This window comes from Palaemon carinicauda, chromosome 19, assembly GCF_036898095.1.
Source record: "Palaemon carinicauda isolate YSFRI2023 chromosome 19, ASM3689809v2, whole genome shotgun sequence".
Taxonomy (NCBI): Eukaryota; Metazoa; Arthropoda; class Malacostraca; order Decapoda; family Palaemonidae; genus Palaemon; species Palaemon carinicauda.
Genome location: NC_090743.1, coordinates 44,207,816 through 44,226,118, shown reverse-complemented (window position 1 = coordinate 44,226,118; position 18,303 = coordinate 44,207,816). Strand labels below are relative to the sequence as shown.

The following is an 18,303-nucleotide window of genomic DNA, read 5'->3' as shown; positions in this document are numbered from 1 at the left end:
AATTCCGTTATTTGTTTACATGTTGAGGAAATCATTACATTCATGTATTCTTTCATGAAATATTTTTTTTTTTCGTTTTTCGTAACATACGTTACTGAAGAGTTCTGTCTATGGAGATATTTTCTTTATTATTACATTAAGAGTCACTTGGTTAATTCCTTATTTTGACGAACATGGGGATATATATATATATATATATATATATATATATATTTATATATATATATATATATATATATATATATATATAAAGTATATATATATATATATATATATATATATATATATATATATATATATATATATATATACTGTATGTGTGCATGTGTAAATATATATATATATATATATATATATATATATATATATATATATATATATATATATATATATATATATATATATATATATATATATATATATACATATATATATATATATATATATATATATATATATATATATATATATATATATATATATATACATATATATATATATAGATAGATAGGTAGATAGATAGATACACACACATGTATATATATATATATATATATATATATATATATATATATATATATGTATGTATATATATATATATATATATATATATATATATATATATATATTATATATGTATATATACAGTATATTACTTCCAATATCCCTAAAAAAATCCAGTAATTCTTTTCAGATAGATTTCTTTATTTTTTACTCAAACAATCAGGCGTATTACAATTGAGCAACTCCACTTCTGTTCAACATTGAATAATTTAATAGAAATAAAAATAAACCAGAAACGTTTTTCCATAACTGAATCACGTTTCATGACAGTTCCACATTTCTTAATAACCAAAAAGGATTTTATTTCTATTTTCCATAATGTTTTTCACGTTTATGTAAATTATAACTTATAGTCAAGTTTTGTTTTACACCTTAAATAACGTCGTTCATACGTTACACCATTCAACCAATAAAACGTATGATTTGATATTATATCAATCATATAAATTCCTTCATTTTTCACGTCAGAGAGTAGAAGAAATTTGATATAACTCTACGTGAACAATGATATGGTTTTTGAGCAACAGCGTTACATTAAATATGCCTCTCACATTACAAGAAAGTAATGTCAATATTAAAGCACACGTACTTAGGTCGAACTTTGTACAGTCATGAATTAATTAAGCAGATACGATTTTCCGTGTTATCAACACGTATGTTTTCTCACTGTTAATAATGAATGGGAAGTCGTGACTGTAACTACGAAAGTAAAACCAATGAAAGAACAGATATGATAAAAGATGACATCCTATAAAAGCTGGATATATCAAAGACAGTATGTCAGTACACGGAACCGAGTATATTAGTTCTTTTGTTTATTTTCTGTTAGGCGTCGCGAACATGAACCAACCGCGGATCTTGAATACACTATACGTTTGTTCTCTGTTTACGAGCTGTTACACATCCCAGAACAGAAATTGACTGTGAATATTGAATACAATTGCTGGTATTTATGACCTGTTACACATTGCAAAACAGAAATCGTCCGTAAATATTGAATACACTTGTTCTATTGTATGCTCTGGTACACATTTCAAAACAGAAATCGTCCGCGAATATTGAATACATTTGTTCAATTGTATGCTCTGGTACTCATCGCAAAACAGAAATTGTCCACGAATATTGAATACACTTTTCCTATTGTATACTCTGGTACACATTGCAAAACAGAAATCGTCCGCGAATGATGAATACATTTCTTCAATTGTATGCTCTGGTACTCATCGGAAAACAAAAATTGTCCGCGAATATTGAACACACTTGTCCCATTGTATACTCTGGTACACATTGCAAAACAGGAATCGTCCGCGAATATTGAATACATTTGTGAAATTATATGCTCTGGTACTCATCGCAAAACAGAAATCGTCCACGAATATTGAACACTCTTATCCTATTGTATACTGTGGTACACATTGCAAAACAGGAATCGTCCGCGAATCTTGAATACACTTGCTCTATTGTTGGCAATCTCACACATCGCGAAACAGAAATTGTCCGCTAATATTCAATATCCTTGTTTTATTGTTTACAGTATGTTATCGCATAACAGAAGTCGTCTGTGAATATTGAATAAATTTTCTCTGTTGTTTACAATATGTTATGCATCACAAAGCAAAAATAACCGCAAATCTTGTGTACACTTGCTCTATAATTTACAATCTGTTGCAAAATCGCAAGACAGAAATTCACCATGAATCTTGAGTACGCTTGTTCTATTGTTTACAATCCGCCCAACATCGCGAAAAAGAATCAACCCAGAATATTGGTCAATGAATAGCAATGCAAGAATATGATTCACACCAAGTTGTTCATTGGATTAATGCATTTCATCTCTATGCTCGAATGTCTTGAAGTTGAATGGCGATCATCGTTTTGTCCTGAGAGGTCCCGGATGAGTTGGTTAGTCTGTTTCCTCCGCTGTTTGCTGTCAAGGAACACCCCAGAATCGGCCGAGAGCTTCCGGTGGAAAGCAACTGCAACTGCCCCCGATTCTTCAACCCCCTGAGGCTCGTGGTCCGAAAACTTTGGCTGGAAAATGGGTGTGCCTTTCATGCTGGTGAACGACTTCAGCTGCACGTTTTCAGGGGGCCCACTATCGTGAACATAATTACGGTTGCCGACCCCTGCGGAGGGAAAGTACGGAAGGCGGGTGGCTGAGAGAGTGTCCCCCGATGGGGACGGCTTGATGGAAAAGCTTTCTTCCGCCATTGGCTTTGGCCTCCCATCGTCGGGGGTAGTGACGGGAGCATTATTCAGGGTCTCGTCAACATCTACTTCAATCTCGAGCATGACGCAACCAGAAGCCATGGACGCAGGCTGATGGTGAGAGTGGGTTGGGGACACCCTGGTCTCCGGACTAAGTTTTGTTGAGGAAGAAAAAGGTGAGACCTGGAATGACGTTGAGGAGACAGTCGGGGGTGACGACGTCTGGAGAGGCCTTTGACACTGTTGAGGAGAATCTCTAGTGGAGGTGTTGGGGTTGTTTCTTCTGGAGTTGGTGCGACTCGACCCATTGGTTGGAAGGACCTGCAGGAGGATGTAAATAAAGACACTATCCAGTGGTGTGATATTGAATCTATGTACTTTGAAACATTCAGTTAAATATGAAATTTTAGGATTTTTGTACACTTGTGTATACAATTAATTCCCAAATAAGATATACTGAAACAGATATAATTGTGTGAAATACTCTCTCGATAATTATTGTTAAATAAAATAGGAAAGTGCAATGGTGAAAGTACACAGATAAAAAAAGTTTGACATAAGCAATAGTGTAAGTCGACCCAGAAGCTTCTAAGATCAATATATATATATATATATATATATATATATATATATATATATATATATATATATATATATATATATATATATATATATATATATAAGCCACAATTCAAGTTCCTTAAATTACTTTGCAATGAGAGAAATTGTATGAAGCTAGCTTTAATAAACATAAAGTCTGTGGAAAATAGTTCTTACAAGTACTTACAAGTCTAAAATGAACCCACCGCACTCACCAACTGTGTAATAAATTATCTCTCTAAATAAAAACGGCACAAAAAGCAATTTTTACAAATCCATCGGCATCGTTACAGCGTAAAGTTGAAATATATAATTCCTTGTGTTAAATTGAGATGATAGCAGACCTAGGTTCTTTTCCAAGCGAGCTTCCAGATTCACTCACCTGTGTATGTGTTGACATCTTGAGTGTGTTTGAGCTGCTCAGTTGAGCTGTGACAGTAGTCCTCATAGCGGTTGATCCTAGCATAGAAAAAGATAGTTTAATTACAGTAATATTCAGACTAATACACACAAAGCCACTCCAACACCTTCTATAAACATAACAGACACCTCAAACGTCTCGAACTGTCAACATAACCGCACCAGGACTCCTCGCTATGGATGCAAAGACGCTGGTGACTGGTACAACCCATGAGCATACGCTACCGGGGTCTATGCAAAAGTCCTTCTTCTATTTATTTTACTTATGGACATTCATTTCTGTGATTTTCTACTGTAAAATATGATGTATTCTATAAGAATATGAACAGTAATGATAGCAGTAATTAATACGAGAATGATAACATAACAAAGTTATTTTTTACTATTTGATATCTTTCATATCATTAGTGTGCCCTGGCTCATTTACATAAAAAGCCTCATGTATATGGTTTGCAAAAAAATTCTATATCAAATCTACACAACTGGTTCGAGCATCCTATCGAAGACTAATTATATATATATATATATATATATATATATATATATATATATATATATATATATATACAGTATATATATATATATATATATATATATATATATATATATATATATATATATATATATATATATACATATATATATGCATGTATATATATTTATTTATTTAAGGAAGATACTTCTCTTGACACCTACTCTTGACTTAGAGGATACAGTATACGAAAACGGACATAAAGAGAGAGAGAGAGAGAGAGAGAGAGAGAGAGAGAGAGAGAGAGAGAGAGAGAGAGAGAGAGAGAGAGAGAGAGAGAGTAGGCGGTCCAATATGTTTAATCTTTTAGTTTGCTTTCGTGCATAACATAATTAAATAATCTGGTACACTACAGTGTTATTTCACAATTCATTTCAACACAGCTGGTTAGTTATTACTGCTCCAAGCTTTTTTTTTTAAATATATTAAGCAATTCGAAACAAATTTATTCAGCATTTTTATCTGGTCTCGAAAACTTTTGAAATCACATAAAATTCTTTGGATTTCAATCTAAAAATTTCAATTATGATCCCCTTAATCTTACAAAAAAATCTATGGTTTTTTTTCTTGCATGGTAATACTCAAATATTCATAAATCTAAAATGAATGACCTTAGTAATTACAAATAATTGTCATTGATATGCAAGTTAGTATACAATTAACAGTTTATCTTCCTATGTTGAAGACTCCTAGAAATAATCACTAAGCATCATAAATGCTGTTTATTCAATCCTTTTCCCCTATTGAAGAAGGTGTACCACCCATGTGTCAAACGATCGTACGTAGTAACAACATTTCTTTTTTGTATATATTATTCTTTGTATCTTCACTCTCCCCTCGCACAGACAGCAACTTACATGAACCTGTCTGCCTATTTCTCATTGTTAACTGTTAACAGAACCGGTTGCTGGCTGGAGAAGAAATGGCATGTTGTATTTTGTGACCTGCTTGCCGGGACCTAGTGTGTATGTATACTCTATGTGTCTATGATAAATTACTCTGTTGCTTTCATAGCACCTTAAGGGTCACAACCTACTCTTGACCCGTCACATTAGTGGTCACTCCGGGGTCACCAGTGTGATGGGCCAAGAGTAGGTTGTGACTCAAAGGCAAGATGAAAGCAAGTGAGTAACTTTATTACGACACATCTAGTATATATACACACAAAGTCCCGGTAAGAAGGTCACAAAATACAGACATGCTATTTCTTGTCAAACCAGCAACTGGTTCTGTTAACAGTTAACAATGGAGTATGCAGACATGTTAAAACAAGTTCCTGTCAGTGCGAGGGGAGAGCGAAGATACAAAGGATAATATATACAAGAAAGAGAAATGTCGTAACTATAAACGATCGTGTGACACACGGGTGGTACATGTCCCTCTTTCTTATTATATCTTTATGAATTTACTCTTGTTTAGTTAACTCTCTCTCTCTCTCTCTCTTTCTCTCTCTCTCTCTCTCTCTCTCTCTCTTTAGGGCTTCAATGTATAAATAAGCAGTACAAATTAGGAATATTTGGGAAATTTAGGTTTAATGTTTTGTTTTGCTGAAAAAGAGAGAGCGAAAGATAGAAAGAGTCACCTACGTATGTATACTGTGTATATACATATATGTGTAAATAGATACATATGTACCTCTGTGCATGTATATATGTGAGTGTTTACACATAAGCACAAACCTGCACACACATGTATATTTATGTATATATGTATGTAAGCATGAATAGTATATATATACATATACATATTTATGCGTGTATATATTATATATATGTATGCATATACAGTATCTATATTTATCAAAATATGCAGATAAAACATTCATATTTTACTAGCGGAACCCACGTAAATTACGCAAAATGACATTTTCAATACTAAATATATTGTTCCTAACCTATACATGTTCGAATAAAATGTCCCGAGATTAATTTTATAATCTAGGTCAAAGAAATTGATAGAACTCAAGTTTTCGTCTAATATTAAAAAAAAAGAGTCAGGTGCTAAAGACAAAATTGGGAAAACTATATGAGATGTGCTTTGGTTAAGTAATCAAAGTCTAATGTAAATTTGTAATAGTATACCATAAAATTATTCCGATTTTCTTTAAAGAATGAAATAGTAAGAGTATACCATGAAATTATTTCCGTTTTCTTTAAAGCGTGACACACAAAATCAATAACACACACGCTATCGTATTAATATATAGAGATTCAGATATCCATATGATGCTTATGCATATATATATATATATATATATATATATATATATATACATATATATATATATATATATATATGTATATATATATATATATATATATATATATATATATATATATCTATACATATATATATATATATATGTATAGATATATATATATATATATATATATATATATATATATATATATATATATATATATGTATATATATATATATATAGATATATATATATATATATATATATATATATATAGATATATATATATATATATATATATATAAATATATATATATATATATGTATACATATATATATTTATATATATATATATGTATATATATATGTATATATATATATATATATATATATATATATATATATATGTATATATATATTTATATATTTATATATATATATGTATATGCATATATATGTGTGTATATACATATATGTATATATATATATATATATATATATATATATATATATATATATATAGGCCTAAGTACTTTCTTCAACCTCTCATAAAATCTATCACACTTTCCTGTCATATCAAGATATACGTTGTTCCTTATGAAAAGATACAAATCAAATAATATCTTCATGTTCTTTGAAATCATCCTTTATATTTGATACTTATCTTTGATTTATTATATTATTTTGTTCCTTATTTTGATGGGAAAAAATCGCTTTTGAAATAATCTCTTGAATAACTCTTTGTATGATGAATACCTACTCTTTTAAAATGGCAAAATTCAATTCTGTTTTCTTTGAAAGTAACTGTATCCAATTTAGCAGTATATGAAGTATAACAATGGGTATTCTGTGCTTTTGTGGACTTTTAGAGAAGTCTATTGTACGAAGCTTTTTGTTGGGTATTATTAGGTAGAATAGAAGTATTCACTTTACATTATATCGAACGCTACTTTTAGTAATCCTATTCAACTTTTTTTTTTTTAATCGCTTACTTTTGAGTAAATGAGAATATATAGTTTATAACTAAATCTCCATTCTTCGTTGGCCTCAAAGTTTGAGTAATAATAATGATGTTGAGAACCTTAATAATAATGATGTTGAGAACCTTATTTCTTATCACAAATAATCGACAGTTATGATTTTCTTTTCGAAATCTCTACAAACGTTAACTTGAAAAGTATAATTTTTTTCCAAGATAGATATAAGGGAAGAGTACATCTAAAGTCCCACATTTATAAAGCATTATTTTTAATAAAAAAAAAAATGTCTTTTCTTATATTTTCAAAATAGATAAAATCCCTTTGGACAAAATTACATGCCAATAACATAAAAAATTAGAGGGGCACTCAGTAGAACGCTGACCTCCGCCGCGGGAGCCTATTTATAAAAATTTTCTCGACCTTAACCTTGACCTTTGACCTTAACATGTATCAATTGACGTGGATTTTCATACACTCAAATATGAACCAAGTTTGTAGTCTCTATGGTAAGGCTGTCCAAACCTATTGCTGATTACGTGAATTGGACAGTTTGTTTACCCCGTGACCTTGACCTTTGACCTTAACCTTTCAAAATTTAATAATTTCCAGTTTTTTACATATCAGTTAATCCCTGCAAGTTTCATTACTCTACGATTAAAATTGTGGCCTGAAAGCTGTTCCCAAACAAACACACACACACACACGAACAAACAGAGGCGAAAACTTAACCTCCTTTCAACTTCGTTGGCGGAAATAATCCATATGAAAAACAGAAATAAAAATGAATGCTAATTATTATCTATTACTTATTTGTAATAGGTCGAGGTAGCCTATATGAAACGCCCCTGTATTGACTTTTGTTAGACAGGTGTTCGAGACATGCTCAAGTTAGAGAGTCTAGTAGAGTTTGTAACCTTGCCATCCTTATGGGAGACTTAGGTCTACATACTGAGTCATCAGCTGCCATTGGCTGGCCTTCCCTAGTTCTAGCTTGGGTGCTGATCATATGTACTATATTATTATTATTATTATTATTTTTTTTTTTTTTTTTTTTTGAAAAGCAAGATGCTATAAGCCCAAGAGCTCCAATAGAGAAAAATTGCCCAATAAGGAATGGAAATAAGGAAATAAATAAACTATATGAGAGTCAATGAACAATGAAAATGAAATATTTTAGGGAAAGTCTCAGTCTCCAAGGCAATGTACCTTGCCTCTGCCATTCATGAGCGATCTTTAAACTTTTAAACCTTTAAACTGAGGTAGCAAGAAATTGATAGTACCTACATAGATGGAAATAATTAAGGAAACTATATTTCATCTCCGATGCTGTTAAATCATAGTGAAAATTCAGTGCAATGTACTAACGTGACCTGGCTGTATAACAGGGTATACAGTATACAGTAACCCCTTCACTGTCATGGTTGCTATGTTCCAAGACCAACTCGGATGGCTCAAAAACCACGAAGTAGATAAAAAAATATGCGGTATATTTTTTTTCCCCCCATTTCTATCATTCTTCATATTTTTTATTATCTTTATGAATTTAAGCTTTTATAGACCCAAGAATGACTATTTAAAACAATAATTGAAATAGGGATAAATATATAACTTATCTGCCTTCTGAAACGTTAGATGTAAAGTTGTGTCTACAATATAGATTTTCTTATAGAATATTTATAATACCGCGATAGGTGAACTGCGTTATGGGGAGGGATTACTGTATATATATGTGTTTAAATGAAATTCAAAATAACTTGGTTCTTTAATTTAAAAGTTTTTTTATGAATCTGAAAACTTTTATTAGCAGTGTTCTCGTTTCATAGTTTATCAGGGTTTTTATTTATTCCGATTTGTTTTTTTTTTTTATCTTATTTTTGTTAACATTTTCTTGTTATGGTTTCTCTTCTATTTTTCCAATTTGTTTATCCGTATTTGGATAATTTCATCATTAGAGTATTTGGATCATCATCAATAACAATATTAATAATAATATAAAAATGATAATGATAATAAAAATAATAATAATAATAATAATAATAATAATAATAATGATGATGATGATGATGATGATGATGATGATGATAATGATGCCCACAACCCAACACTATAAACCACCAATCTCTGTAGATTGTGACGAACCAAATAATAATAATAATGATAATAATAATAATAATAATAATAATAATAATAATAATAATAATAATAATAATAATAATAATAATAATAATAATACTTTACTAAATAACGAAATATTCGACAGATCTTTGCAAACTTGACTTGTTTCATTTGAGACAGTTTCTATACACATTTATCCGAATTCATTGCTCATTTTCCTTTTGAAGTAATGAAAAAGAGAGCTACGAAATATTCCAGATTATTGGTTCTATTCAATTTCTATTGAATTTCTATTGAGTGATACTACTACTACTACTACTACTACTACTACTACTACTACTACTAATAATAATAATAATAATAATAATAATAATAATAATGTACTTCACTATCTTTCAATCAGCTTTAATTTTTCGACTAACATGCATATAAGTAGATGTTGTTGGCCTGAATTTTGTTGGTATAAACAAATATTTTAGTGGTAAAAGAACATTTGTTTTTTTATATATTCCACAAAGCAAAGAAATTCGAGGCAAGCTGTCTATTTCATTCTATAGAAACGACTGAGAAGAAGGAAGACAGACGTTAATTATCTAAATACTACTACCTCCGCCAACAAAGTTGGAAGGAGGTTGTTTTACCCCCTGTTTGTGTGTTTGTGTGTTTGTTTGTGAACAGCTTACCGACCCCAATTTTAATCGCAGAGTAATGAAACTTGCAGGGTATAACTGTTATGTTAAAAGCTATAAATTATTTTATTTTGGAAGGTCAAAGTCAAAGGTCAAGGGCAGGGTCAAGCAAAATGTCCAAATTACGTGATCAGCCATAAGTTTGGACAACGTTGTCACAGAGACTTCAAACTTGGTTCATATTTGAATGTATGAAAATCCACGTCAATTAATGCATGATACTGTCAAATGTCAAGGTCAAGTAAAAGGTCGAGAAATAAGCTGCTGCGGTGGAGGTCTGCGCTCTAAAGAGTGCCCCTCTAGTTAATGGTGTAACCAACAGAACATTTCTAAATCATACCGAATATTTAAGTCATAGAAGAGCAAATTAGGAAAACTATCTATTTACATTTATAGAAATTTCTGTACAAAAAAAATAGTATTGTATAAATTAAGTACATCATATCAACAAATGTTCACATTATTCTTAGGCAATCTAGGTAAAATTAAGGATATAATTATTTTTAATTCCATCTAATAAAATTCAATAATCTCTTAAGTTAGGTTAGGTTTTAATAACACTGACTACATTAATTTGAGCTCCTTATAATATTACATGTTTCAATTAAAATTTGCATACATATGAAAAGCTAACTTTTTCTCCATGAAGTTTTTGTACTAATATTTTTTTTTGACGTCCTAAGTCTTAATTCTAGCTCTGATATCATTGTTGAAATACTGACTTTATGTGTATGAGTAATCATGGATTTATTTACATATCAAGATACAAAAATAGACATTATGTATGTCTAATAATGAATTAGAATAAAAGTATAGGATTTAGTTCAAGAATTTAATGTTAGCAAGTCCCTAATTCTAGCTCTGATATCATTGTTGAAATGTTGAATTTATTTGTATGAGTTTCATGGATTTATTTCTATATCAGGATACACAAATAAACAGTATTTATGTCTAATAACATATAAGAAATATAAGCACAGGATTTAGTTTAAGATTTAAACAGTTCCCACAACTTAACTTTATTTTAATCTATGTTGTATTGTTCTTTTAAATTCTAATATTAGATTTCAATCCAAACATGCGATTAGAATTTTCCATTGAAGCAACATTAGACAAAAGCTTAATATTAATTCTATTATTACTGGCTAAGCTGCAACCTTCCTACAAAAGCAGGATTATATAAGCCAAAGGGCTCAAACAGGGAAAAAAAGCCAAAAGAGGAAAGTGAATGAGGAAACATAGAATGGTTGTGCCCGAATATACCCACAAGCAAGAGAACTCTAATCCAAGACAGCAAAAGTGTTTATCGTAACAACAATAAAATCTCTTTAGCATCGTATGACTAAAATGTCATATATTATGAAAAATAAAAATGTTTTGGTTATGTATTTGTATGTAGAGAGAGAGAGAGAGAGAGAGAGAGAGAGAGAGAGAGAGAGAGAGAGAGAGAGAGAGAGAGAGAGGAGGTGGGGGTAATATCCGAAAGACATTAAATGATTATGATATTACTCCAACTTCTAATTAGACTGACAGACAGACAGGCAGACAGACAGACAGACAGTGAGGATTACATCAGCATCAGATTTAGAAAGTTATAGACTTGGTATAAGTAGAGAGAGAGAGAGAGAGAGAGAGAGAGAGAGAGAGAGAGAGATTACAACATCAAAACACGAAAACATCTCTATCTGTGAACGTTGAGAATTACCTGCCATTTCATCGTGATGAAGGACACTCAGACTCCCCCTCAATTGTAACTTGGACCCTCTCCCGTCTTGGGTAGTCATCACTAAAGGGGGGTAAGGAGAAGGTGGGGCCAGGATTGGCATTAGAGGGGGTATCAAAACAAAAACATGAAAAAACACCTATTATTAATATTGCTATTATTGAGAGAGAGAGAGAGAGAGAGAGAGAGAGAGAGAGAGAGAGAGAGAGAGAGAGAGAGAGAGAGAGAGAGAGTCCACTAATGCATTTTTTTTTAAAGCCAGAAATGTTATATCATCTAGCAAGATGCTATAGGCCCAAGGGCTCCAACAGGGAAAGTAGCCCAGTGAGGAAAGGAAATAAAGAAATAAGTAAGCTATAAGATAGGTAATGAATTAAATTAGTTGGCTTTGATTGGGAAGTCTGAGAATTATGAAATGTGATGTGGATTTTTGGAATTCTTAGATAGAATGATGAGGTCAAGTCAGGGTATGTGAATGAACAGGCATTAGAAGAAAGCAGTGTTTAATTTTTATATTTTGTAAACATATTAGAATGAACAGGCATAAGAGAAGCAGTTTTTAAATTTTAGAATATTTCATCAAGATATTAGAATGAACAGGCATATGAAAGAAGCAAGTTTTTAGTATTTATATTTTTTAAGCTTTTTAGAATGAACTGACATAAGAAATAAGCAGCTTTTAATTTTCAGAAGATTTTATCAACATATTAGAATGAACAGTCAACAGAAAAAAGCAGTTTCTAATTTTGTAATATTTTAAACATATTAGAATGAACAAGCATAAGAAAGAAACAGTTTTTAATTTTTACAATATCTTATCAAGATTTTGGAATGAACATACATATGAAAGAAGCAGTTTTTAATTTTGGTATTTATAAACATTAGAATGAAAAAGCATAAGAAAGAAGCAGTTTTTAGTTTTTAGAATATTTTATCAACATATTAGAATGAAAAAGCATAAGAAAGAAGCAGTTTTTATTTTTTTATATTTCATCAACACTTTAGAATGAAAAGACATGAGAAAGAAACTTTTATTTTTTTATTTTTATAATATTTCATAAACATATCAGAATGAACAGGCAGGGGAGAGCAGCAGTTTTTAATTTTGATATTTTATAAACCTATTGGAATAAACAGGCATAAAAAAGAAGCATTTTTTTTTTATTTTGATATTTTATAAACTTTTTAGAATGAACAGGCATAAGAAGAGTCAGTTTTTAATTTGGATAATAATTTATCAGCATATTAAAATGAACAGACATGAGAAAAAGACAGCTTTTAATTATTATATTTTATAAACTTTTTAGAATGAATAGGCATAAGAGAGAAGCAGTTTTTAAATTTTAGAATATTCAATCAACATATTAGAATAAACAGGCAGAAGAGAGCAGTTTTTAATTTTTATATCTTATACAAATTTTAGAATTATCAGGCATAAGAAAAAAAAGAGTTTTTAATTTTTTTTTTTTAAAATTTTATCAACACATTAGAATGAAAAGGCAGGAGAAAGAAACAGTTTTCAATTTATAGAATATTTTATCAAGATATTAGAATTAACAGGCAGGGGAGAGAAACTGTTTTTAGTTTTTTAGAATATTTTATAGATATTAGAATGGGCAGGCATAAGAAAGAAGCAGTTTTTAATTTTGATATTTCATAAACATATTAGAATGAAGAGGCATAATAAAGAAGCAGTTTTTTAATTTTTGAATATTTTATCAATATTTTAGAATGAACTGGTAGGGGAGAGAAGCAGTTTTTTATTCCGATATTTTATAAACATATTAGAATAAACAGTCATAAGATCTAAGCAGTTTTTAATTTTTAGAATTTTTTATCAGCATGTTAGAATGAAGAGGCAAAAGAAGTGAGTAGTTTTAAATTTGGTTAATATTCTAACATATGACTAAGAGAAACATATTTACAGGTATTAGAATATTTTTATTGATATATTAGATTGAGTAAGCACAAGAAGAAAGTATTAGAATGAATAAACACAGGAATTAAGAATTTTTTAGTCTTAGTATTTTATTAACATCCTCAAAGGTAATATATACATATTCAGGTGCATGCAAGAAATATATCTAAAAATACGAAAGTATACTTATTCCAAGCAATTCAAGGAAAACATGAAAGTCATATACTGTATATCTCTCATTTCATGATATTGCTTGAAATATTGGGCAAGAGATGGATGGAGATAAAAGAGACAGGAAGCGAGAATTGTTCATTAAACAAAACTTCGATAAGAACACTCCCCCAAGGAACTAATTTCCTTGTCGGTCTCAAAAGCTCCTGAGATTGCAATGTTTTCACAATAGGAATCTCCGAAGTAAACGGAGGAAGAGAAAAAGAAAGAATTCTGGCTTTTGGGGATCTTGAATTTTTCGAATGACACTGTCCAAGAGATTACGTAATTTGCACGTTCCTAGATTATATGGAAACTAGAGAATTAAGTTCATGTTGTGATGTCTCTCTCTCTCTCTCTCTCTCTCTCTCTCTCTCTCTCTCTCTCTCTCGCTCTCTCTCTCTCTCTCTCTCTCTCTCTCTCTCTCTCTCTCTCTCTCTCTCCTAATGTTAGTTCATTTATCTTCTTTCTCTTGATAGCAATGGGTATAATGCATGAACCATCTATTCTAGAGGAAACTTCTATGTTATAGTATAGAGGGATAGACAAATAGAATGAAACACTGCTGGGTTGATAAATGTAAAACAGCAACTACCTCTCTTGCGTGAAATAATAGAGAATACAAACATACTTTATTGGATATAACATAATGCTTGAGATTCTACTACTCCATAGTAATTAACATACCCAGCTTATCATTCATATAACCTTGTCCCATTCAGTAAAACATCCCTTGAGTTTGAGAGAGAATCACTTATTTTTAAAGGGATTTTACAGACAAAAAAAAAAAAAAAAAAAAAAAAAAAAAAAAAAAAAAAGATTCAACTGGCTGAGCGAAAACTACAGCTATGAAATGCAAATTGGATATTCCATGTCAGTTCAGCTCGAGACTAATTCGATTAAAACTATGAAAAGGATTTTAATGCCATTGCGATCTTCGATAAAACTCACCTACTCCAACATTTTACACTTCTTGTTGAAGGTTAGCTACCAAAATGTCACTTTAATATATTCTTTTAAAAGGTTTTTAGTTATTTGTGAATAGAATTGTCTTTACTAATCAGGTCCCTCAACGAAGGATTATAGGCGTAAATTTGCTAAAGATAAACTAGTTAGAAGTCACAGAGACATACGTGTAACTACAAAGAACCTTCATCCTGACACTTGCAAATATAATCCACTTTCATCCTGACAATTGCTTTTACGAGCCACTTTCATTCTTATATCTGTTCACACAAGCCATTTTCTTCCTGCCACATCCTCAAACAAGCCACTTTCAGCCTGAAACTTGCTAACAAAAGCCACTTTCATACTTAAACTTTCTCACATAAACCATTTTCTTCCTTCCACATCCTCAAACAAGCCACTTTCAGCCTGCAACATGCTAACAAAAGCCACTTTCATCCCTACACTTGCTCACACAAACCATTTTCTTCCTGGTACATGATCATATAGGCCACTTTCAACCTGAAGCTTGCTAATAAAAGCCATTTTCGTCCTTACACTTACTCACACAAATCACTTTCATCCTAACGCATGTTCATGCAAGCCACTTTCAGTCTGAAACTTCCTAACAAAAGCCATTTTCATCCTTACACTTACTCACACAAATCTCATCCATCCTAACACATGTTCATGCAAGCCACTTTCAGCCTGAAACTTGCTGACAAAAGCCATTTTCCTCCTTACACTTACTCATACAAATCACTTTCATCCTAACACTTGATCATGCAAGCCACTTTCATCCTGAAACTTGCTAACAAAAGCCTCTATCATCCTTACACTTGTTCACACGAATCCCTCTCATCCTGACACATGCTCATATAAGCCACTTTCAGCCTAAAAATTACTAACAAAAGCCACTTTCATCTTTACACTTGGCCACACAAACCACTTTTGTCCTGACACATGCTCATACAAGCCACTTTCAGCCTGAAACTTGCTAACAAATGCATTTTCATCCTTACACTTACTCACGCAAATCACTTTCATGTCAACACATTTTCACGCAAGCCACTTTCAGCCTAAAACTTGCTAACAAAAGCCACTTGCATCCTTAGACTTTCTCACACAAATCACTTTTACTTTCGTCCTGACACATGCTCTTACAAGCCACTTTCAGCCTGAAACTAGTAAACAAAAGCCACTTCCAGCCTTACACTTTCTCATACAAGCCACTTCCCGACTGAAACTTGCTAAAATAAGCCATTTTTATTCTTAATCTTGCTAATATTAAATTATATTTTTCATATGTAACCTATAAAACCTCAAAAAAAAAAAAAACAAGAGGAAGAGAAATAAGATAGAGCGGTGTGTCTGAGGGTACCCTCAAGCAAGATTCTTCGACATGTTTTAACTATGTATATTTACTCTTGGCTCTCTCTCTCTCTTCCTCTCGTATTTATGACTTATACCCATGTTCAACATCCTCACACGTTTTTTTTTATACTTATAATTTTATATCCCACCCTTTTATCCGATCTCATTCCACATCCCTAACAAAACTTCCTCCCATTAGTATCAATGATTATCATCTCGTTTGCCTTAAGCATGTAAGCTTTATCTCTTCGGTGAAGGATTAGCCCAACAAATGCTTCATGAAATTCAAATTATGAATCCTGGACAGTCTTCTGTACTTTAAAATTTTTGTTGAGCCTCAGCTGCCTTCCTTGTAATTTTCACTTCATGTTTTAACTCATCTCTTAAAGGTTTAAAAGCCGTTCATGACAGAGGCAAGGGACAGGGACATTGCCCTAGCAATCAGGACAATACCCTAGAGACTGACCATATATACATATGATTAGCACCCAAGGCCAACCTCCATACAAGCTACGACCAGGGAGGGCCAGGCAATGGTTGCTAATGACTCAGTAGTTTACCTATAGGGTACCTCAAACGCCTCAACCATAGCTCACATGGATGGTGAGGTTTGCATTTACCAAAGGAACTAACGAGTTTGACTGGGATTCGAACCTCAGTCTGGTGATCAACAATCAGAGACGTTACCAAATAGGCCACCTCAACCCCAAATCTTATCCCACTAGCATTGATAACTTGTACGTGCTCTTTTTCCTCTGTCATTATTTGTAATAATCAATGTCTTGTTTGCTTTATCTACATCTGCATACTTGTGGTAAACCATGGCCAACATCGACTTTTTCCTCCTGCTGATTTTCATTTTCAACTTCCTGCTCTAACATTCACTTTCAGCTTTCTCCTTTTACAAACTCTTTCATGTCCTTTCACTTGTCTCTGCAGTCTGTCTTCGCTATCACATTTTAAGATTAAATTGTCTACAATCATCAGCCAATTCACTCCTTTGACTGGCCTCTCCCTTGCTTTCTGTTTTCCCCTTTAATCTCATCCTATATAATTGTCCAACTCCCCCCTCCATATAACTCCTATGCTTCAGAGAGCACACCATTTATGAAATAAAAATAACAGCCATTATACTCGAACCCGTCTCATTATCAGAACCACTCTTATAGCTGAAAAGGATCATAATCATTCACAATAGACGAGAACAATAGTAATCAAATCCATGTTCTCTTAATGTAGTTAATCCATGAAAGAAATTGCTGCACTTTTTTTTATTTTTTTTTTTTTTTGTAATGTTCGTTCAATTGTGAATAGGTTGTGGTGGCCGATGTGGTAACGTCCCTGACTGGTGAACGCCTGACTAGGGTTCAAGTCCCGCTCAAACACGACTGTTACTTTGATCGCTGCAACATCACCATCCGTGTGAGCTAAGGATGAAGGGTTTGGGGGAGCCTATAGGTATATCTGCTGAGTCATTGGCAGCCATTGCCTGGCCCTCCTTTGTCCTAGCTTGGATGGAGAGGGGCTTGGGCGCTGATCATATGTATATATGGTTAGTCTCTAGGGCATTGTCCTGCTTGATAAGGCAATATCACTGTCCCTTGCTTCTGCCATTCCTGAGCGACCTTTCAACCTTTAAATCGATGGATAGGTTTGCTGAAGCAAATGGGTGTTACAGACCAATACACACACAGACAGAGCCACTCCAACCACTTCTATAAACATAACAAACACCTCACACGTCTCGAACTGTCGATCTAACCCCACCAGGACTCCTCGCGGCTGGGAGGAAGGATGCTGGTGACTGGTACAACACATGAACGTA

At 32.1% G+C, this 18,303-nt stretch overlaps 1 protein-coding gene across 2 annotated transcripts in view; it reads right to left on the bottom strand.

The window, feature by feature from the left end:
• Positions 1-653: 653 nt before the first annotated feature.
• The window catches only part of LOC137658230 (adipokinetic hormone/corazonin-related peptide receptor variant I-like), a 139,006-nt gene continuing 121,356 nt past the window's right edge, over positions 654-18,303 (bottom strand). The window contains exons 6-8 of one of the 2 annotated variants that reach the window (XM_068392913.1): positions 12,014-12,094; positions 3,755-3,831; positions 654-3,093 (exon numbers count right to left, since the gene is read on the bottom strand). In XM_068392913.1, the coding sequence (XP_068249014.1) occupies positions 2,362-3,093; positions 3,755-3,831; positions 12,014-12,094 (890 nt within the window). In that variant the 3' untranslated portion in view covers positions 654-2,361. The remainder of the gene's footprint in view (positions 3,094-3,754; positions 3,832-12,013; positions 12,095-18,303) is intronic. The other variant, XM_068392914.1, reaches the window with a different exon arrangement.